This window comes from Danio rerio, chromosome 6 (assembly GCF_052040795.2).
Source record: "Danio rerio strain M-AB ecotype USA chromosome 6, GRCz13ab, whole genome shotgun sequence".
Taxonomy (NCBI): Eukaryota; Metazoa; Chordata; class Actinopteri; order Cypriniformes; family Danionidae; genus Danio; species Danio rerio.
The window spans coordinates 57,927,513-57,952,609 of record NC_141026.1 but is presented as its reverse complement, the minus strand read 5'-3'; the positions used below and the strand labels follow the sequence as shown (position 1 = coordinate 57,952,609).

The following is a 25,097-nucleotide window of genomic DNA, read 5'->3' as shown; positions in this document are numbered from 1 at the left end:
TATTTTTAATTCAAAAGGGGTTAAATAATTCTGATTTTAACTGTATATCATATTTCATGTCTTCTGAAGTCATGCAGAAAGAAAGTTTTTTCAAAAAAAAAAAAAAGCAGACACAAAAGTAAGCCTTTATTGACTTATTTTATGAAAAATTATAAATTAACATTTTTGTTTGGATGTATAAACTAAAAACTCTTTTTTTTCTTGACATTCTTGCCATTTTATAATAAAACATGCACCATAACCTAATGGATTAAATATGATTCTCAAATCAAAAATTAAATTAAATTAAATTAGTCATTTCATATATCAGAACTTACAATGTTAAAAATGATTTGAAATCTGCAACCAAAATCCCCTTTGTTAAAGATCTAACATATACAATCTAAAAATGGCCCCCTTTGTCAAAGCTCTAAATTTGTATAATTCTAATAATAACTAATAATAATAATTTTACTTTTAATGTTAGACGTTTCGAATCAAACTAACAATATGTTTTAATATAAAATCATTAAAATGCATCAGTTAAAATAATAACAAATCATGCTGTAACTCTGCTTTTGCACTCTCAAATCTTTTCATTTTCAAATGCTCTATTACTTTAAGACCGACTTTCACAAGTAAGATAACGAACATGTTTCCCTTTACAGACCGAACTGTGTGAATGTGTTGGTCACGACCACGCAGCTGATTCCAGCTCTGTCTAAAGTGCTTCTGTATGGTCTCGGAGGAGCGTTTCCCATCGAGAACATCTACAGCGCCACCAAAACAGGTCAGATGCTAAACAGCTTTGTTTCCCCTAGTGAAGCTTCAAAACCCTTATGAATCTTTTACTTTGAATCAGTGGTTCAGACTCAGAGCACATATCAAACTGGTACAGTCCTCTGATTTCAGTAAACAGGACTTGATTTCAGCATTGCTATTTCACAATGTCTCAAAAATGTAGAAATTTTAATGAGACACTCATGAAATGCACTGGAATAATTAAAGTTAATAGACTGTTTACAATAAAACAAACAAAATAAGCCTTGAATATCGATAAAAGAAGACATATTATGCAAGCACTAAATATTAAATGATTTTTTATAAAAAGTTAAGTGCATTTGTTAGGTTAAACTTTATATTTAACATTTACAAAAGTTATTTCAATTCAAGTTTGCCTGAGTTTTAGTTGCATTTACCTGGTTTTGACCAGCAGGTGTCACTAGCGCCTGCTGTTTTGAATGCTTCAAAACTGAAAATTGGTTCTGTTGTTTTGAACAGCTTTGTTTTTCAAATAGATTTACAAAACAGGCATCTTCAGCGAAGTCTTCAGACTTTTCTAGAAGCAAACTATAACACTGAGCATCTGTTACAGGTAAAGAAAGCTGTTTTGAGCGTGTGACGCAGAGGTTCGGCAGGAGAGCCGTGTATGTGGTCGTAGGAGACGGTATTGAAGAGGAGACCGTCGCAAAGAAGGTATGAAGTAATACCAACAAAACTTATGTATTTGCAATTACTCTGACTTGTAAAACATGCTATCACTGTAGTTTTTATAAGGACAATTAAGAGAATTAATACATAAGAACAAAAAAATCTATAGTATATTGCTAGATTCAGTCAGTAGTATGTTCCTGCTCAGTGTTTCTTGAACTGCATTTTTAGGGCCCTAAAGTTTTACCTCTGTTGGCAAGAATGATTCAACGGCCTCTAAATGGTCAACATGACCAAACATCCACTTTTACCTCTCACAGTTCACCTATTGTTTTGCCATCAAATCTTTACAAATTTTATTATAAGATAAACATTAAAACAACTAGTATTACAACACTTTATTTTGACTATTTCTCAGAGATCAAATGATATTCTCAAGCCTTTGAAACCTTTTGAGAAATTAATTTGTTTGTCAGTTATTATTATTATAAATATATATATATACACACACACAGACCTCGACATTAACAACCTGCCAACTGGCCAAATGGGGGTAGATTTCAGCTGTGGCGGGTTAGACAGACGCCCCCACTAGCCACTGTGGCTGGTTGAAAATAATTTTTAAATGGTCAGAGCTGCCTCGGCCCCTAAAGATTAGAATTTTAGTTTAAGACCGTTTGTGAATATGCGCACAAATAGGCTCTTAGAATCGAGAAACAGCATGACTGATAAGTGTTCGCACAAGCAAAAGAAAGCAGGTAAATACGACGAGACAAAGGCGATTCTCGCTCACTGACGTTGTGAGCAAGGCACAGCAGATGTGATGCACGCAAGTGCTTAAAAGTTCTCGCTTCTTTGCGCAAAACAACCGTGCTTTGTTGTACTACTGCAACTAGTGCAATTGTTTCTCTTTGAAATAGATAGGAAAAAAGTGGTGCTTGTGCACCCACAGTCCTGCTGCTTTCAAGAGATCTCCAGATTTTTGTATGCAGCAGCAGTAGCCACTTTCACTTTTACCATTCTTTGAACAGAGTATTACTGGGCCTAACGTTAACCAATACTTTCACTATCGCACAGAATGTTTTTCACTTTCTTTTCACCAAGACCATGGGGGGACGGAGGGGTGGTTGGGGGCATTCGCTACGCCACTGGATATATAGAGCTGTATTTAGCTTGTTTATTTTTTTAGAGATTTATTTTTGGCCTTTTTTAAGTGTATAGGACAGTATTTCAGACAGGAAGTGAAGTGGGGGAGAGAGAGAGAGAGAGAGACAGAGAGACAGAGAGAGGGTTGGGATGGGAAATGTCCTCGAGCTGGGATTTGAACTCGGGACACCCTAAAGTGATACTTCACCATATGTCAGCCCACTAGCCACTAGTTGCGCCGACTATATATTTAGTTTGGTGTGGTCAGAGAACAAGTTGGTAAATCCTTAGTGTTGAGCCCTAAAAAGAGTGTGTGTGGAGGGAGGGGGGTGGGTAAAATTGATAATTTTTAGCATGCCAAAGTCAAATTTATCAAATATAAAATATATTGGCTAGTGAAAATGCTGAGCGGCTAGTAATGTTGGAAAACTACTAGTCACAGTGGCTGGTGATCAAAAAAAGTTAATGTCAAGCCCTGTATACATCTCATTTTTAAATCATTATTGTTATTATTATTATATTTTAATTATTATTTAAGATTTTTAAAAAATTTCATTTTAAAATATTAGTTTTTTATTATTATTAATTTACATTCATTCATTCATTCATTTTCTTGTCGGCTTAGTCTCTTTATTAATCTGGGGTCGCCACAGCGCAATGAACCGCCAACTTATCCAGCAAGTTTTTACGCAGCGGATGCCCTTCGAGCCGCAACCCATCTCTGGGAAATATTAATTTACATATTAATGTTCACCAGATGTTTGATAAATTACTGATTCATATTCTTTTTCCCCACTAATTTTTTTTTCTCTTAAAACGGGGTCAAAATAACAAATCATTTATTTGTGATTATTGAAAGTAAAGATTCCACCTGCTATTTCTTTCGTAATGCTTCTGAAATAAAAATATGGCTATTATGTTGTCTAAGAATCAATATAAAGGTTAGTAAACAGTATTTTTTTTTACCAATTATAAATTATAAACACAGAGACACTGGGAATATCCAAGTGGTCTCATAATATAGTATATAATATAGATTTGTGTTAGAGATACGTCTGAAAGTAGTTGTTTTGTGTGTTTCTACAGAAGAACATGCCGTTCTGGCGAGTGACGTGTCGAGCGGATCTGGAGGCTTTGAGTCATGCACTAGAGCTGGATTACCTCTAGAGGGCGGCGTCTGCTTATCTGTGTCCCGCTGCGTCCAATCACATGACTGCACCACCAATCAGCAGAAAGCAGCAATCAGACTGGAAATCAACCCGAGAGAAACGCTTTCGTCTCCTTCCCGCTCTTTCATTCACTCCACAACAGCACTGCACTGAAAAACAGCAGAGATCTGACTGAGAATCAATAACAAACGACCACGCTGCTCATACTAGATAGAAAACCAGATGACAAACTCCAAACCTGTCTCCCAGAATCCAATGCACTTGACTCGACCTGCCATTTCCAGACATGGCTTTTCACGTCACATCTCTACACGTCACCAAAACTGGATTCAAAATGCGAAATATTTTTTATTTCAGAGATGATAACTCGAGGTCATGTGACAATGCAGAATACTACTGTTTCAAACTATGATCACTGCATAAAGTGTACTGTGCCGCATATTATTTTTGTATATCACGCAGCGTAAGCTGTGCAGTATGCTGTAATGTTTGTTAGTTTTGTTCTGAAATGACACCAGAATACAAAGGAGGGTGCAAAATGCAAGATTTGAGCATTTTAAAAATTTTTATTTGAAAATAGGGGACCTATTATGCAAAAATCACTTTTAAAAGAGGTTTAAACACAGTCATGTGGCAGCAGTGTGTGAATATAAGCAGCTTCTAATGGTAAAACTGTAGTAAATGTTTTATAATCACACTTGATGAAAACAGTCTGCAGAAACTCTTTGATTGACATTTTCCCTTTGTACGTGTCATCAGAGGGGGAAAGCCCCTCCCCTAAGTGGTGAGCTCATTAGCATAGGATGTTATTAAATCTGACACTATGCTTACACATGGGCACATAGCTCCGCCCTCACTTTAAATTTAAAGCGACAGTCACCAATATGACACAATTAGGATCAAAACCCATAAGGGTCTGTTTCAAACAGTTAAAACATAATTTGTGTGGCATTTTGAGCTGAAACTTCACACACACATGCACACACTCTCAGGACATCATAGACGTATTTTACATCTTGTAAAAAGGGGTATAATAGGTCCCCTTTAAACCACAAAATCATACGCATTTCTTAAACAACTAAAAATCATGAGTAAATGGTGAAAAAAAACTGGATTTTATGTAATTTTGACTAAATATATTTTCGTTTATTTCATCTTGCTGTGTCAAACCAAATTAACTACATATTGCACCATACATGAAATTGATCAATATAACATGCTATTGTACTGAGTCTGCAGAAAAACTAACCCCTTACTTCTTTATACGAGTACAAAGTGCTGCAAATCCAGCTATTTTAATGGCAAAACCCACCTGGAGATGATTTCAAAAGTGAACTAACCGTGAAATTGAGTGTTGCAGCACATGATAATAATGCTTCTGGTACTGAACTGAGATCAGCTTATGTCTGTCCTGTGAGTTTTTCTCCCTGCACTTGAAGCCGACTGCGTCTCTTGCCTGAACATCGTGCGGTTTCTGACTGGATGTATATTATTTGTTGTACTTTTGCTGAAGTTGATCTATTTACTGTATGTGCCGCTGATCCTGCATGTGCTTTTCACACCACCTCTTCTGTTCGCAATGATTTGTATATATGGTTTAATTGTTGATTATTTCTGGGCTTGTTATTATAGAATAAAGATAAATTAATTTCAGTCTTAAGTCTTTCTTTTTAAAGCTGCTTTGGTCTTGTGGAATGTGAAATCAAGAGCTGATCTATCTATAAACCATCTATCCATCAATCTATCCACCCATCCATCTATCCATCCATCTATCCACCCACCTGTCTATCGATCTGTCCGTCCATCCATCTGTGTATACATCTGTCTATCCCTCCATGTGTCCATCTATCTATAGCAATGGAGAGAAAGAGAGAGAAAGACAGCAAAACAGACCTTATTATTTTAGTTTGTGATAATGTTATAATTTAAACTCACATTATTATTACTGTAATGTCAAGAAAAATGTCACAAAATGTCATTTAATTTACTAAATAATATACACATACATAATATAATATTTGATGTGATATAATATAATACAAATATCCAGATAAGCAGCAAAGAATGACAATGATAATAATAAATAACAATATACATGTACATAATATAATGTAATGTAATATAATACAATGTAATATAATATCCGAATAAACAGCAGACAATGATGAAAATATAATAAATTATAATGTAATGTCATATGATATATAATATTCAGATAAGCAGCAGACAATGACAATAAAATATAATATATGACATAAAATCCAAATAAACAGCAGACAATGATGAAAAAATTTATTATAATGTAATATAATGTAATGTAATAATAATATAATATAAAATTGTATAATATAATATAAAATAATAATGTAATATAGTATAATATAATAAAAAATAATAATATAATTTCATATAAAATAATATAATATAAAATAATAATATAATAAAATATATTATAATATAATAGTATAACATAAAATAAAATAATAATATTATAAAATAATATAATAATAATATAATATAAAATTATATAATATAATATAAAATACTAATATAATATAATATAATAAATTAATATAAAATAAAATCATATAATATAATATAATATAATATAATATAATATAATGTAATGTAATATATAATAATGTAATATAATATAATGTAATGCAATGTAATGTAATATACAATAATGTAATATAATATAATATAATAAAATATAATGTAATGCAATGTAATGTAATGTAATGTAATGTAATGTAATGTAATGTAATATAATATAATATAATGTAATATAATATAATATAATATAATATAATATAATATAATATAATATAATATAATATAATATAATGTCCCATTAAGATTAAATGGAAAACCACATGAGGGAGATTTAAATAATGAGATGAATCATGAATATATATTTTTTGTCGAAGTATTTAGGCTAAACATTATTATTTATCTACATTCTGAACATATACTTTGAAAAAATCAGAGCTGCTTTGTCATAATTACATAAAACACACTTGAATAATAAATAAACATGATTATTTAAATGACTAAATGGATAGTTCACCTCTCAAAAAATGTCATTTACTCACTCTCAAGAGGTTCCAGACTTTTAAGAGTTTCTTTCTTCTGCTGAACACTAAAGAAGATATTTTAAAGAAGGCTGAAAACCTGTAACTATTGACTTCTATAGGAAAAACAAGTACTATTGAAGTCATTGGTTACAGGTTTCCAGCATTTTTTAAAATATCTTCTTGTGTGTTCAACAGCAGAAAGAAACTCCCAAAGGTATGAAACAAGTAAAGGATGATGAATTACAATATTCATTAAAACACACACACATGTATGCTACAAAATACCGCAAATGAACTGTACTCCACATTAACTGTAGATTACTTTTCAACTAAAAAAAAAGAGACAGTTATTTTATTTATTGTTGTTATTAGCAAAACTGATGAGACTAATTAAGTAAGACAAATTTAAAAAATGTATTGTTTCATTGGCATTTCAATTTGATATCTTTATTTATAATGTGATATATAATGTTGGTCCCACTTTATATAAGTGTCCTTAACTAATTTGTACTTACACAGAAATGAATAATTATTTACAATGTATAAATTGTGTAAATACATGTATTTACTGTGTACTTATGCTAGATTAAATACCTGTATGTAATTACATCTGTAACTAACTTCTGTAATTAAATTTGTAAATACACTGTTGACCATACCTTACACCTCAATACACCTTTAAACCTACCCATACCACCAAACCTGTCCATAACCCTACTCCTATCCCAACTCACGAGTTCCACAAGTGTTCTCAAATACATTATGAACACAGTAAGTACGATGTATTTATTTTTTTATGTAAGTACATAGTAGTTAAGGACACTTAATATAAAGTGGGACCATAATGTTTATAAAAATGTTTATTATAATCTTTATACGTTACATTATAACCATTATACTTTAAGAAAAATCATAGGTCTTCGAAGAGAAAACATCCTACACTATAGTGATCTAAAAAATAATTAACTATTATTAAATAATTAATAATTAATAATTATTTCTTAAATAATTAAGAAAAAAAAATCCTATAGAACAAAGTGAAATTCCTTAAAAAAATGTCTAATAATTATAAAAATCTAAATCAGATCCAAAAGACAAAGTGGAAATTCCAATAAATTAAGTCATGATGCCCAAAATGATTTAAAATCCTATAGGACAAAGTGAAAATCCAATAAGAAAAATTCTGAATGTCCATTAGAATTTTAGGAATGCATTAAAGGATAAACTGAAATTCCAATAGGATTTTTTGACCAGGGAAATAGGTGAAATCTCTCAATAAATAGACACGACATGCTATAACACAGCTTTGCCTCCACCTGCTGGAACTGTACCGTAAATGCAGCAACTGTCCTCAAACAGCGGCTCGTTTACCGTCTTTATTTGCCTTTTAGTGACACTTCCAGCAACGGTCTGCACATGTTGTGTTTGTGACTTTGTACCTTGAATCTGTGCCACATAAAACAAACGGAGAGCCTCGATCTGCCCCAGATTACAGCTCTTTTATTGACAGATCATCATCATGAGATGTGCTGCTCGTAAAGCAGTGTGTTTGGAGGAGTTTCTCAGCGAGTTTGATCTCATAGCAAAAGTCAATGACTCCGTGTGTTTGTCTGATGGTTTTATTGTGCGGTTAAACTGTTCTAGATCAACACCGGTCATAGGCTACCATTAAAAAACAAAACACAATGACATCTGGCTTGCAGAACACACTCCACGTATCCGCCTTTTTGCTATACGCCAATTATACCTTGCGAATTATGGTAGGAACTTCCGGTTGATTTTTTTAGCCAACTTTAAACTTCCGGTGAAAGGTTATGTGACTAAACTAAATTTTAGTTCTTTTTACAGCAACGTTATTGTGATACATTGAGTTAAATAAAGTTAAGCATTAATTTAGTTTTTGAATCTGAAAAAAAACAGCTTAAACCAGCCCTAGCTGGTTGGCTGGTTTTAGCTGGTTGACCAGGGTGGTTTAAGAGGGGGTTTAGACCCTTTCAGGCTGGTTTCCAGCCATATCCAGCCTAATTTTTGCTGGTCAGGCTGGAAAATGACCAGCTAAAACCAAGTTGATCTGGTTTAAACTGGACATAGCTGGTTTTGGCTGGGCTTCCAGCCTGGCTAGGCTGGTCAAGCTGGTTTTAGCTGGACATCTCCCAGCCTGACCAGCTAAGACCAGGCAGGAAATAGCTGGAATCCAGCCTGGAAGTGGCCAAAACCCCTCTAAAACCAGGTTGTTCTACCAGCTAAAACCAGCCTAGGTTGGTTTAAGCTGTTTTTTTAGTAAGGGTACGAGATGAAACTGTAATGTTAGCTCCATCATTAGCAGCAGGCTAGTGCAGAAATTCCATTGAAATACTGAGGTAAAATGAATGTTCATGTTTTAAAGGCATGGCGGGGAACCATAGAATTTAATGTAGTGCTTCATGTCCAGTCTGAGACATACTTTTTATTGTACATAAATCAGGCAATGGAGATCACAGATTTTTTTAAAGGCTCACAAAACACCAGGACACATTATTTGAGCTGTTGACAGTCATATATGTGTCCCGCGCTGCTAAAAACACTATTATGACACATATATTACACAAAAAAGTGGAAACTGGTTGTTTTTGCGTTATTTTGAGCAAATTTGTTCTTCCGATTTGAAGCTACACATGACAGAAATCCGCTTTCCCTGCTGAAAAATCCAGCTTAAACCAGCCTAGGCTGGTTGGCTGGTTTTAGCTGGTTGACCAGGCTGGTTTTAGAGGGGTTTTGGTTATTTCCAGGCTGGTTTCCAGCCATTTCCAGCCTGGTCTTAGCTGGTCAGGCTGGAAAATTACCAGCCAAATCCAGCTAAAACCAGCTTGACCAGCCTGGTTTAAGTTGGATATAGCTGGTTTTGGCTGGACTCCCAGCTTGGCTAGGCTGGTCAAGCTGGTTTTAGCTGGTCATCTCCCAGCCTGACCAGCTAAGACCAGGCTGGAAATGGCTGGAAATCAGCCTGGAAATGGCCAAAACCCCTCTAAAACCAGCCTGGTCGACTAGCTAAAACCAGCCAACCAGCCTAGGCTGGTTTAAGCTGGATTTTTCAGCAGGGTTGTGAGCCATTTCAACTGTGACATTTTGAAAATATACATAAATAAGCAGTTTTCCGTATTTTGTAATTAATTTTTTATTTATTATTATTATTTTAACTGCAACTATGTAATATTAATAATTAATTAATAATTAATTTGTTGAACATGAAGTGTACACATTTTATTCGATTTAATGAGTAAATTCAAATATTTAAATAATAAATGTATCAGAAATAATCCATATTTGTTGTCATTATTAATAATATTATGTATATTATTTCAAATGCGGGGCACGATGGCTAAGTGCATGGGTAGCAATGTCGCCTCACCAAAAGAAGGTCTCTGGTTCGAGTTACAGCTGGGTCAGTTGGCATTTCTGTGTGGAGTTTGCATGTTTTCCCTGTGTTGGTATGGGTTTCCTCCTGGTGCTCCGGTTTTCCACACAGTCCAAACGAATGCACTATAAGGCAATTGAATAAGTTAAATTAGTCGTAGTGTGTGTGTGTGTGTGTGTGTGTGTGTGTGTGTGTGTGTGTGTGAGTGAATGTGAGAATGAATTGGTGTTTCCCAGTTGTGGGTTGCAACTGAAAGTGCATCCGCTGTGTAAAAACATATGCTGGATAAGTTGGCGGTTCATTCCGCTGTGGCGACCCCTGATAAATAAAGGGACTAAGCTAAAAAGAAGATAAATGAAGGAATATTATTTATTATTATTAAATAATTGGACTATAATTTTCCCACTAAAGTAATTAACTTGACTGCATTAAACATATTCTGCTCTGATCCTAAACACCTAAATAACAAGGAAATTCAAGTGCTTAGTGAATAGTGTGAGATTTTTGTTTTCAGCCAGTGCTTTACACCCATCTCAACATTTAACATATTTTTCACTGCTCATTTGATCTGACTGTTTGTTCGCTTGTTTGTTTTGGCTTTATACTAACCTGATGTGAAGGTCAGGGGGTTTAGATCATGATCTGTCTGCCAATGCTGTTTTAAAGCACTTACACGTGTTTGCTAGAATCAATATTAACTTTGAACATTTGATTATTTACATTTTGTAAAGGTTTCTGCCCTCTTTTAAATAACACACAAAGATTAATCCCTTGTTCCTTCGTGGATAAACTGTCTGAAAAGTGTTTTGAGAATAAACATTTGGATCAAGTTTGGAAGGACATTGAGCACATCATTTGTTTATTTAAGAGTATTTAGTTTTTTGAAATTTTGACATAAAAATGTATTATTTTAAAATAAAAAATAACAGATACTTTAAAACGAAAAGTAAAGACTGCATATGAATTAACGCTATAATTAAAAAAAATAATACATACATAAATTGTTAAATTTAAATAAATTGTATATAAAAATATTTTATATATAAATACTTTAAATAAATATTATAATATATATAAATATTATAAATACTTGATATATATATATATATATATATATATATATATATATATATATATATATATATATATATATATATATATACACTTTAAATTACAGTGATGGTAGAGGTAGATGTTAATAAAATACAATTGAATGGGTAATTTAATAAAAAAATGTCATTCTTACAGGGTGATGCAGGGTGCAGGGTGGCACGTACGCCTTAAAGCAAGAAGGTCGCTGGTTCGAGCCTTGGCTGGGTCAGTTTGCATTTCTGTGTGGAGTTTGCATATTCTCTCTGTGTTGGTAGGGGTTTCCTCTGAGTGCTCCCCCACAGTCCAAACACATGCGCTATAGCGGAATTAGGTAAGCTAAATTGTCCATCGTGTGTGTGTGTGTGTGTGTGTGTGTGTGTGTGTGTGTGAATGAGTGTGTATGGATGTTTCCCAGTGATGGGTTGCGGCAGAAAAAGCATCTGCTGCATAAAACATATGCTGGATAAGTAGGCGGTTCATTCCACTGTGGTGATTCCAAATTAATAAAGGGACTACGCCAGAAAGAAAATGAATGAATTTATATAAACATACTCATGTTATTATAACAAACATTTCAATATTGGATAAATTTAGCATATAATGAAGAATATACAGTCTATAGTGGTCTAAAATAGTGTTTTATGATTCTAGATAATGAATATTTTAGCTTTTTGAATGTATTATTTTTATTGTTATACAAACAATTTTTTACTTCTGTCTTTCTTGTGTGAAGCGTTTTTTTTAAAGGAGCTATAAATTATTATATTATATTATATTATATTATAATATATTATATTATATTATATTATATTATATTATATTATATTATAGTTTTACAAAGTAATTATTTGTAATACATTCACATATATTCAAATTTTATTGTATTTTTTTATTTACATTTTTGTGAATATTAAATAAAAATAATTGCATAATTGCAATTTAAATTATTTATATTATTTCATCTTTTTATTTGATCGGTTTATGAAAATAGTCTATCTTTATAATTATTTGGCTGTAATAATTACACTGTTTAATAAATGAATCAAATTTTGTATATTTTATATATTATGCATTCATATTTTATTATTATTTTTATTATTATTTTATTATTAACAACAACAACAACAACAATAATAATTATCGGCTCAGTTAGTGTTTCTGTGTGGAGTTTGCATGTTCTCCCTGCGTTCGCGTAGGTTTCCTCCGAGTGCTCCAGTTTCCCCCACAGTCCAAACACATGCGGTACAGGTGAATTGATTAAGCTAAAATTGTCTGTAGTGTGTGTGTGTGTGTGTGTGTGTGTGTGTGTGTGTGTGTGTGTGTGTTTCCCAGAGATGAGTTGTGGCTGGAAGGGCATTCACTGCGTAAAAACGTGCTGGATAAGTTGACGGTTCATTCCGCTGTGGCGACCCCGGATTAATTAAGAGACTAAGCCGACAAGATAATGAATGAATGATTAAATGAATAATGATGATGATAATATAAAAATATGAATGTATAATACATAAAATATACAAGTTGATTTATTTATAATATAAATAGTATAAGTATTACAACCAAATAAATATAAAAGATTTTATATAAAGATTAAAAAGATGAACATAAATAACTTTAGATACAATTATGCAATTATTTTCATTTCATATTCTCATATAATAAATATTTAAAACATATATTTATGTTTATATATTAATATTTAAAAAAACACAAATAAAATTACAATATATGTAAATGTATTACAAATAATTACTTTGCAAAACTATTTAAATAACATTTATTATCTAAATAAATATTATTTTATAAAATTTACTAAGCATGCTACATTCTTTCATTAAAGCAAAGGAAAATAATTAAACCGGATCTTCATTAACATCTCAAAAGGAGCATTTCAAACACACCGACTTTAATACTTTTAGTCCTGACTAAAAGACTAACAAGATCAATTTCAACGTCACAAATCGCACCCTCACACACTCCACTTGCGCTGTTGACTCCTGAGTTATTTGTCATCCAGCCTTCAGCATAACAAGTTTATGGCTACAAAGTCTACCGTGTTCAGAGTCCAGGCGAACGGTGAGACCTTGAGGAGTTATTTGAAGGGGAGACGGTGAGCGCTGATTACACATCCCCACGCCATACACATGTAACAGGACGAAAAGTTCAGTCACTCCTGCGGCCCTGTTGAACCTCCCTGCAGAGGGGACACAGCGAGCAATGAGACAGCATAATACAACCACAGAACAGCACATGCCCAAGAACTCAATACAAGTGACATTGATTTATACACTCACTGGCCACTTTATTAGGTACACAGTACTAGTACCGGGTTGGACCCTCTTTTGCCTTTAGAAGTGCCTTAATCTATTGTGGCATAGATTCAACAAGCTCCTGAAAATATTTCTCAGACAATTTGCACCATATTGACATGACAGCATCAAGCAGACGCTGAAGATTTGTCGGCAGCACATCCATGATGCGAATCTCCCGTTCCACCACATCCCAAAGGTGCTCTATTGGATTGAGCTCTGATGACTGTGGAGGCCATTTGAGTACAGTGAACTCATTGTCATGTTCAATAAACCAGTCTGAGATGATTCGCGTGTTTGTGTGCCAAGAAAATATCTCCAACACCATTACACCACCACTACCAGCCTAAACCATTGATACAATGCAGGATGGATTCATGCTTTCATGTTGTTAACGCCAAATTTTGACCCGACCATCTAAATGTTAGAGCAGAAATTGAGACTTATCAAACCAGGCAACGTTTCTCCAATCTTCTATTGTTCAATTTTGGTGAGCCTGTGTGAATTGTAACCTCAGTTTCCTGTTCTTAGCTGACAGAAGTGGCACCCGGTGTGGTCTGCTGCTGTATCTGCCTCAGAGTTGGACATGTTGCACGTTCAAAGAGGCTCTTCTGCAAACCTTGGTTGTTATAAGTTGTAACTTGTACCAGAGTTGCAGCATTGTTTTGTCATCCTCGGTTGATGGTGGCCTAGCAATCTACGTCCCCCTCCTCCTGATTGCCTGGACCATGGTAAGATTATTAAGGGTTGACCAGTCTGCGGTCATAAAAAGGTTGGGGACCACTGGTGTACACTATGCAGCTGTGCTGATTCTGGCAGCTATGAATTGCGTAGTATAGTTCAAAATGCTAAGTGTAGCACTTACTGCTTTTTGAAGTGCAGTTTGATCATAGAGAGTTGGAACTTATATTTATACTTATATTTAGGCCCAATCCCAATTCTATTTTTGTACCCTTTCCCCTTGGCCCTTAAAACAGAATGTGAAGTGAAAAGGGCTTCAAAATGTACCAGAAATGGGAAATGGGACAGTTCTACAACACAAACTCACGTCATCATATTTCATCGCAATCTCTTGCTTCATATGAGATCAGACGATCGCGACTGCTGTAGTTATTCCAGTTGTGTTATTTTTTGGTATTTATCTTCAGGAAATCACAACGGTATCATGTTATCATGATGATATAATGTGGCAATGTGATCATAACTGTACTGTGCATTTACACCGTGGCCATATCCATCAATGTAAACACACAACACAGCATTAACATCATAGCAGACACTGTAAAAAGCTTATTTTCAGCCACTAGACTGTTCTGGCAGGGGATTCCAGTGTCATCGAGGGTCAGAATGTTGTTGGGCTGCTACACAAGTTACTATTATGGACTATAGATAGCAAAATTTAGCAGATTTTTTTTAAGGTATTTTTTTAAAAAGCATGATGGTAAAACATTAATGTGGTTATGAATATATTAAAACATGTGCTTGTTTGTTGTAAAAATTTGTAATAATGACAAAAAATACTAATTTGTGCATCTCCTTAGTTCTGGGTCCAGCTATTCTGTCGTTGTGGCTGGTGTATCCTGGGAATTTTCATACTCCTTGGTTCCGAGTGTGGTCCTAAAAAATCTCAGTTTGAAAAGCTATCGAGCCCTTTCCTTTTAGCCCTAGACCTTCAAGCTAAATAGAATTGGGACACCCCTAACCCTTCACAGCAATGTAAAAAATGAGGGGTAGGGGTAAGGGGAAGGGCTAAGGGGTAGAATTGGAAATGGGCCTTGGGGCCTACTCACACTATTGGCTCGTTTCCACTGACTGGTACAGTACGGTACGGTTCGGGACGGTTCACCTTTATCAGGCTTGCGTTTCCACTACCAAGGGTACCCTTTTGGTGGGCGTGGTGTATGACAAAGTTTCAGTCGACGTCATTTTCGCTCAAGAAAATGTCTACAATAAAGCTGTACAGGTCGCTCACATATCATATGAGAAGCACTTCTCACAAAACAGACGCTTTACACACATAAATAGTTCTGTATAAATGTTGATTACTAACTTTTCTATAAACATGAGTTGATTATAACTGCAGATGGATGACCTAAATAGCCTACTGTAACGTCTGTAATTATATTAAATAAACAAATGAATATATATGAACACATTCAGACCCTTACATTCCCCGATATGTTACTAACTACAAAAGAACTACACACAGCAGACATTTCATCCTTAATTAGGTTCAAAACAACACAAAGTATAGCCTACAGTCAGTGAAAACCTCTCATCTGTGTCTGTAATCTTCAGCAGGACATGTAACCCCTGTTAGAGAGTCACTCCATCATTCCTAGTTCATATTAGTCCAAAAGGTGATGATAAGAATTAAAAACAAGGCAGTTTGTTCACGTTGGCTGAAGAAATAACGTGCTACTTGGCTTCCCCCTTTTTTCCGCACTCCACTCTCGCGTTTGTCCTTTTCTTTCTGAATGTGTCACTCTCGCGTTCATCAATTTCTCACAGGATGGTTTTCCAACGCACGTCAATAATCAAGTTCACGTTATTATTATCAGCTCAAGAAGTTTGTTATTTCAGATTTCAAGCATCATATTTCAAGCAAGAAAGCGAAACCGCTCGCTCTTCAGACTGGCTTGTAAAAAACTACGAGGCACAGGGTAGATTTTGCTCTACTCCATGGGTTTGTGGCTGTTCATCATGACAACGACAAGGTTTGTTTGAGCCCGGATCGACCATGACTAGTTATTATATTATATATAATTGTGCTGTAATCTCTCGCTGTGCATTTCAAACATGGCGGGTCCTTTGTTTACGTTCTGGCTCGTTGCGTAAGCGATTGACGTGTCTTTGTAAACCAATAGCGTTCAGCTGCGGATGTAGCTCCGCATTTTGGTACCCTTTCTTGTGTTTGGGACCCTTTCGAAAGGGTGCCAAATAAGCGATACGGTACAGTTTGGTTCTCTACACATTTTGACAGTGGAAACGGCCATAAAAGCGTACTAGAGGCCAACAAGAGGTCTCCATAAGTTTAGACCAGGCTGTATCCTGAGCTGATGCTGTGGCAGTCATGGAGGAGTGGAGTGCAAAAGACTGCTTTTTGAAAGACTCCAGTGACAGACACGTCTCCGCATTGATCCTGTGGGTCAGCCTGAACCCGCCGGTGACATACTCACACTGGCAGCTTCTCCACGATGGAGGCCAGTGTTTTCCAGCCTCCAGTGCCTAAGCTACAGCTCTGTACAAGAAGTTTGGCCAGATGAGAAATTGTCATGCCCAACTGAGCCTGGTTTCTCTCAAGGTTTATCTTCCTTAACTTTCGTGAACTGGGGAAGTGTGTACCTTCACTGTTGCCATTGGCTTGCTTGGTTTGGACTTGTGGATCTGATCTCATCAATGGATTTGCTCTTCAGTGTTTGGACTTTCAGCAGTGAAAATGAACCCACACTGAACTCCACTAAACTGAACTTCAACTCTAAAAACTGGACTGACACAGATTCAGTTTGCTAAAACTTCTATGTTAAGCTGCTTTAATACAATCTACAATGTAAAAGCACTATAGAAATGAAGATGAATTAAATTGAATATGATTTAATAATATAATATAATGTGATGAGACATGATATAATTAGATATATGATATGATATTTTTCCATTGTTAGGTTGCGGCTGGAAAGACATCCGCTGCGTTAAACATATCATGGATAAGTTGGTGGTTCATTCCGCTGTGGATTAATAAAGGGACTAAGTCTAAAAGAAAAGAATAAATGAATGATTTCTTGTCAAATTTATACTGTAATTTATGTAGTAATTACTGTCCAGTAACTTTCATTCATTCATTTTCTTGTCGGTTTAGTCCCTTTATTAATTTGGGGTCGCCACAGCGGAATGAACTTATCCAGCAATTTTTTTCTGCAGGGGATGCCCTTCCAGCCGCAACCCATCTATGGAAAATATCCAGTAACTTTTGAGTGTCAAATAAAACCATCTGTCACGATTACCAGCGATCGTCTTTTATAAGATCGCTGGATTTTACTAACAATAACTCATGGACTACAATTCCGCCATTTCTGGACTACATATTCATACATGCACTCCGGTCACACTCACACATGCTTCCTCCTCTAGACTGATTACTCGCACCACCTGAGGATTGTCAGAGACTGATTGCACACACTATTTAAGCCACACACTCACCCATTCAGTTTGCAGAGTCTTGTTCATTGCTTGCCTGACTAAGAATAAACCTGCATTTGGATCTTACCCCAGTTGTATTTGTCATTTCCCAGCGTAACACCATCACTGATAAACGGAATTATAAAAAAAACTGATGACCAAAAAACCTAAAATGAAATAATAATAATAATGAAAACATTGTCAGTGGGGAATTTGTCTCTCATTGCTGTAATTTTTGTTCATTTAATTATTTTTTTTAAATAAATCTAATGAAATTCTATTGTCATAATGTTCCACAAATTTGTTTATATTGCATGAAGAAATATTTGTTTTCTTCTTTAGATTTTTGGCTGGAAGGCAAGATATTAAATATTAAAAATATTCAATCAAATTGGGCTATTCAATGCCTATCTTTACTCACATAAATGTGGATGGCATATGATGGGGATGATATCAGATGGCTTAATTGTTTCATTCATACATTCATTTTCTTTTCAGCTTAGTCCCTTTATTAATCTGGGGTCGCCACAGCGGAATGAACCGCCAACTTATCCAGCATATGTTTCACGCAGTGGATGCCCTTCCAGCTGCAACCCATCTCTGGGAATCATCCATTCACACTCATACACCCGAACAATTTAGCCTACCCAATTCACCTGTACCACATGTGTTTGAATTGTAGGGGAAACTGGAGCACCCGGAGCTAACCCACGCAAACACAGGGAGAGCATGCAAACTCCACACAGAAACACCAACTGACCCAGCCAAGGTTCAAACCAGCGGCCTTCTTACTGTGAGGCAACAGCACTACCTACTGCGTCACCGCAACGTCCCTGCTTAATTGTTTGACATTTTCCATTCCATTTCTTGTTGCACAATAACAGTTTAAAGCACATTTTTCCTTCTTTTGACTTCAGGGTGAACCGCTGGTGTTTTTGTGAGATTTATTTCATAACTGTTGAGGTCAAGTGAGGCTGAGACACTGGCAGAGGTCATGCGGTGCACCATGGGGATTCACTGTGTGGTTGTAGATGCTGGAGTTCAGTGCACAGAACACACACACTCACATGAACCCAAGAGTTGGCCTTCATCCAGGAGAACGCACACACGCACACATACACAGAGTACTACACCATAGCTGACCATTAATGCAAACACGCGCGCACACACACACACACACACACTAACACACACAGAACACCACAGCTGATCGTTAATGCTAACACACAAACACAGAACACCAAAGCTGACCACTGACACAAACACTACAGCTGAACACTAATGCCCGATTCACGCTGGGCTTCAGCGTCAATGCTTGACAGGGGGCATGTCTGAAGTTGGAGCTGACATGATCATCATAGCAGCATCAGCCAATGAAACAAGTTTGCAATCGGCTACTGTCTGAGCTGGGGAATTTGCATAAATCCATCAAATTGGCTGACGCTTCAGTTGCCGCTTGAAAATCTTAGAAAACCCCAACTTCTGCAGTAAGCAATGCCGCTGTCACACATTCAAAGTGAATGGGAATCGCTGACTCCCATGTGAATAGGGTGTTAAGCAGATACAAGATGTGCAGCACCGGAAACTACAGATACTGGAAGCCTGTGCTGGCATTTCTCCTGCGTTGTTGCTATCAGTGTGTGAAGAGTGGGAGGAGAGGGTTGCATTGACAATCCAACACAATGGGCAGCGCATTGAGCACATTTTATTAGTGGTCAGAAACTTGTAAATAACTCATGGAAGAATAAAGTTATGTGAAAACCAAGCACACCGTTGTTTTTCTTGTGAAATTCCAAATACGATTGATGTGTCACATGGCCCTCTTCCTATTGAAAAAGACAAAAGTTGTATTCAAGATGGCCGACTTCAAAATGGCCACCATGGTTACCACCCATCTTGAAAATTTGCCCCCTCACATATACTAACTCACTACTCAGTACTTTTAAAATGCCTACTTTTTACTCATACATTGAGTAATATTTACAACTGATACTTTTACTCTACTCGCACTACATTTTTGTGCAAGTAATGGTACTTTTACTTAAATATGCTTTTTCAGTACTCTTTCCACCAATGGCCGATACCCCAGGGCCACGCATGAGCCAATCAGCAGAAACCCTGTTATCAAAGTTCTGAATAGATAAATATCTTCAATATCCTCCAGAGACAGAGCAGCCAGGCACACGACGCGCCACTTCTCCCACTCGTCCATCATGTATCCAGCTGCAAACGTCTCAGCAGGACAAGATTATTGTTTATACTTATAGCTAAGGGTGTCACGATCCTCCAAATCCTCGATTTGATTACATTTTCGATTCTAAAGGCACGATTCGATTTTCGATTATGAATAATTAATTAATTAATGACCAATTAATTATTTGTAGCCTACCGTTTAAACTACCTGACCTGTATGGTCTTTGTTTTACTCATAAACAAATCATACAGTAAATGAATAAAGGCAAGTTACACACATAATTACCACCTGTCAATCACTTTTTCTGCGGGACTCGTGAATAGGCAGTGATCTGTGTCGTTATAATGGCGTCGGTAAAAAAGACGCACAAGCAACAGGAACCAGCCAACAGTATCTGAGGTGTTCGCTAAAATGACGAAGTACAAGAGAGTGAAAGATTGAAGCAGTCCTCTGACTGCCTGGACCTGCTGTCTCGAGCGCATGGCTGTGTCTGTGTGGTCACGTGATGTGCATTTTCAGAGGTAAAGAGGAAGGAGGGCTGCTCAGAAATGCTACACGCCACTCTGGATGTCAAATCATTGTCGTTCTAAAATGCCATTTAAAAACAAAGACAGTGTAAACAGGGCCTGAGTGTGTACTTTTCGCGAGCGGATTTGCAATGGGGGCGGGCGGAGGATCGCGATGCCGGTGTTGTCTATCGGACAAACCGCACGTAATACGTACATAGCTGAGCTTGCAAAACTGTGTTTTTTTTTTCGACAACACGAACGTTGTCAACATAACTCACTGGAAATCCAAAATGCTTCCACACCGGCGACTTCATTGAAAGAGGAGAGGGTTTAAGCTCTGTCGACGGGTCTCCTGCTTCTGCAGTTTAACAAGCACTTCAACAAGCATGTTTTTTCCCGCTTGGCAAGCCAAGCTGATGTGACATGGGGGCGTGGCAGCATCGACGATTCTATTTTTTGATTCGATAATCGAAATTTAGATTAAAAATAGAAACCGTGACACCCCTACTTATAGCATAACACATATACACATATAGCAACTGATTCACCTCGATTCCATGCCACAGTTTACTCACAGTGACGTTCGTTCCTGTTATTTAATGAAACATTTCATCAATATGTGCACAGTGAACATCTAGACAGCCTTCACACTGCTGACAGCAAAGGTTAGATTTATACACTGCAAAAAAAAAAAAAAAATGCTGGGTTTCAACACGATTCCTTTTTGTTGTCCCAAAACAAACCGATTATGTTTAAGTGGATTGATAGAGTGGTTGATAAAAGCACGTGTCTTAAACCCTACTAAACAAACAGTACACAATATAAATATAGGCCAATCTGCTGCATGGGGGAAGAGTTGTTTACATCAAGTTCTTCCACAGAACTCAACTACAGCACATCATTGTTTTGATTTTTTTCCGTTCACGATGCAGCACAGAGGTTGTTGTATAAGAACTCATTGAAATAAGTCAAAGGGCGATCATAACAAAGTGTCCCTGGCAGCACTAAAACATGTCTGTTGTTCGACTGTAGCACAGAAACAGCCCCCAAGCTACAATTTCCCCATCGTCTTTTATCAAGCAGAAGAATTTGTGGTTGCACAACATGCTCGTAAATTGTGTCTTACACTCGGGGAACTCAAGGAAGTTGACGTCATTTGAGAAAACACAGCAATAGGCAAAACAACCAGCTCTAGAAAACAGGCTTGGGCAGGTCATTGAGAGCACTCGAAAACTCAATGAATGAAACAGAGATGAAATCTGGAGCGTTTCCACTGAATGCGGTCGGGTGTTTGTAACTTCACTCTCGGTCTTGAAGAACAAGCATTACAACATTTGTCCCGAGAGTCAACGTGCCAAAACCATGCAGTTTGAGGGAACGGTCAATGCTTTAAAATTTGACCATGATGAAGTGAGGCCAACAAAGCCAAACACCATGCCTATAAAGTACATCAAGCATCTGGAAGTCAGGAGAAGGACAAATTGTTATATTAGTGGCATATTGTTTTGCAATGTTCCCAAACTGCAACCAAAGAATTTAGCATTCATTATACTTTAGTAAAAGAAGAATTACTACGCTGCAAAAAAAAAAAAAAAAAAAAAGTTTTTCTTACTTAGATTTTGTTTCAAGTCCAAATATAAAAAATTCTAAAAATAAAAAAGCTAAACATATTGTCCTGTTTTTAGAAATAATAGACCAAAACTAAGAGAGTTTTCATTAAAACGAGCAATATAATCTGCCAGTGGGGTAAGTTAAATGATATTATTTTACATTTAGACCTAAGATTATTTTGCTTACCCGATTAGCAGGCTTTATTGCTAGTTTTAAGGAAAACTCACTTTATTTTGGCATGTTTTTTCTTTAAACGAGACAATATTTTTGCTTGTCTAGGAAATGTTTCCTAATTAAGGATTTCTTATTATATTTGGACTAGAAACAAGACCAAAAATCAGTGTATTATTCATTTATATTTCTTTGGGTTAGTTCCTGATTTATCTGGGGTCGCCACAGCGGAATGAACTGCAAACTATTGCAGTATATGCAGTGTGTGTGTGTGTGTGTGTGTGTGTGTGTGTGTGTGTGTGGTTTGATGGATGTAAGGATGGATGGAAAAATTGCTTGGATAGGTGGAAACATTAGATAGATGGACGGAAGGATGGATGAGTGGAAATGTTGGATGGATGGATGGATGGATGGAAGAATGGACGAACAGACGGATGGAAATATTGGATGGATGGATGGATGGATGGATGGACAGATGGATGGATGTATGGACGAACGGAAGAACAGACAGATGGACGGACGGAAGAACAGACAGATGGAAATATTGGACAGACGGATGGATGGATGGACGGCCGGATGGATGCATGGATGGATGGGATGCATGGATGGATGGAAATATTGGATAGACTGATGGAATAATATTAGATAAATGAATGGATGGATAGAAGGACAGATGGAAGGACGGACGGAAGGGTGGAAATATTGGATGGATGGACAGACGGACGGATGTATGGAAATATTGGATGAATGGATGGATGAATGAATGGATGAATGGAAATAATGGATGGATGGATGGATGGATGGATGGATGGATGGAAGGTCAGATAAAGGATGGACAGGTGGAAATATTGGATGGATGGATGGACAGACAGATGGATGGAAATATTGGATGGATGGATGGATGGATGGAAGGAAGGAAGGAAGGAATTAAGGACGAACGGAAAGACATATGGATGTGTGGAAATATTTGATGGATGTATGGGTGGATGGATGGACGGATGGATAAATATTGGATGGATGGATGGATGGACGGATGGATAAATATTGGATGGGTGGATGGATGGATGGATGAATGGATGAATGGAAATATTGGATGGCTGGATGCATGGATGGATGAATGGGTGGATGGATGGACTGACAGACGGATGGAAATATTGGATGGATGAAGGGATGGATGGATGGATGGATGGATGGATGGATGGATGGATGGATGGATGGATGGATGGATGGATGGATGGACAGACAGACGGATGGAAATATTGGATGGATGGATGGATGGATGGATGGATGAAAGGAAGGAAGGAAGGAAGGAAGGAAGGAAGGAAGGAATTAAGGACGAACGGAAAGACATATGGATATGTGGAAATATTTGATGCATGTATGTGTGGATGGATGGACGGATGGATAAATATTGGATGGATGGATGGATGGATGGATGGATGGATGGATGGAAATATTGGATGGCTGGCTGGATGGATGGATGGGTGGATGGATGGATGGATGGATGGACTGACGGACGGATTAGTGGAAATATTGGATGAATGGATGGATGGATGAAAAAGATGGATGAATGGATGGACGAATTGATGGATGGATGGATGGATGGATGGATGGAAATATTGGATGGCTGGCTGGATGGATGGATGGGTGGATGGATGGATGGACTGACGGACGGATTAGTGGAAATATTGGATGAATGGATGGATGGATGAAAAAGATGGATGAATGGATGGACGAATTGATGGATGGATGGATGGAGGAATGGATGGATGGATGAAAATATTGGATGGATGGTTGTTAATATTGGATGGATGGATGTCTGGATGGAAATATTGGAAGGGTGGATGGATGAATATTTGATGGATGGATGGATAGATGGATGGATGGATAGATGGAACGATGGATGGATGGAAATATTGTAAGCATGGATGGATGGATGGATGAAGATATTGGATGGAAAGGAATTCCGAATGGATGGATAAGTAGATGGTAAGAAATATGTAAATAAGGATCTATATAACGGATGGATAATTTTATCCTGAACACTAGAGGCTGGACACTCTCCAAATTCCAAGAGAATGCTTATCTGGGTTGCCAGATTTACACCACCAACAAAATATACAACAGACTGATTTGTGCACAGCATGTACTGTCATTGGCTGTATATTTAGGTAGTAAATACCTAACACAGAACATGAATTGCTGGCCAAACATCAAGAAATGCTACGCAATCACAGTAAAAATCTATCGTAGACTGTCACTTACACAACACCATCATAACAAGCACCGATGAGCTCATAACAACACTGACTTTCACTTTTGAGTGGCATCGGAAATGGGCAGCCGGAGTTCTCCCTAAACATTTGGAAGACTTTATGGCATGGCTGTCCCAAAAGGTTAACGATCCCTGCAGGAGACATGTGGCTGTAATATATTTTCTGCATGTGTTGGTTGTTGAAAGCATTATAAATAGCACTTGGGCTCAGCGGCGGAGGTCCCTGCAATACGAGTGTCACCGCTGACGGTAAACCAGAGCCTGTTGCCAAATGATCTTTGGGGCGCCGAATGGGTCGAGTAACGCTGTCGGCACCTATCAGCTCTGATGTAGGTAAACAGTCATCGGGATTTGTATATTTATTGTTCTATTTATTCATCCAGATGGAAATAAATGAGCCAGTTTGAATACCCCAGCAACTGCTCAGAACACTTTAGCAAATGCATAGCAACTAGTGTAATTTGTGGATGGATAGATGAATGGATGGATGGAAAGCAATGTCGAATGAATAGAAAAGTAGATATTAGGAAAAATGTAAATACTGGATGTAAATATCTATGTGTA

The 25,097-nt window shown here is 36.7% G+C and overlaps 2 protein-coding genes across 10 annotated transcripts in view; both read left to right on the top strand.

The window, feature by feature from the left end:
• eya2 (EYA transcriptional coactivator and phosphatase 2) overlaps window positions 1-5,378 on the top strand; it is an 87,613-nt gene extending 82,235 nt beyond the window's left edge. For all 9 annotated transcript variants that reach the window (NM_001004558.1, XM_087255441.1, XM_087255437.1 and 6 more), the window contains 3 exons: window positions 648-769; window positions 1,355-1,455; window positions 3,643-5,378. In NM_001004558.1, coding sequence (NP_001004558.1) covers window positions 648-769; window positions 1,355-1,455; window positions 3,643-3,723 — 304 coding nt within the window. In that variant the 3' untranslated portion in view covers window positions 3,724-5,378. The remainder of the gene's footprint in view (window positions 1-647; window positions 770-1,354; window positions 1,456-3,642) is intronic.
• The window catches only part of slc12a5a (solute carrier family 12 member 5a), a 2,560,186-nt gene that overhangs the window by 649,970 nt on the left and 1,885,119 nt on the right, over window positions 1-25,097 (top strand). The window lies entirely within an intron of this gene.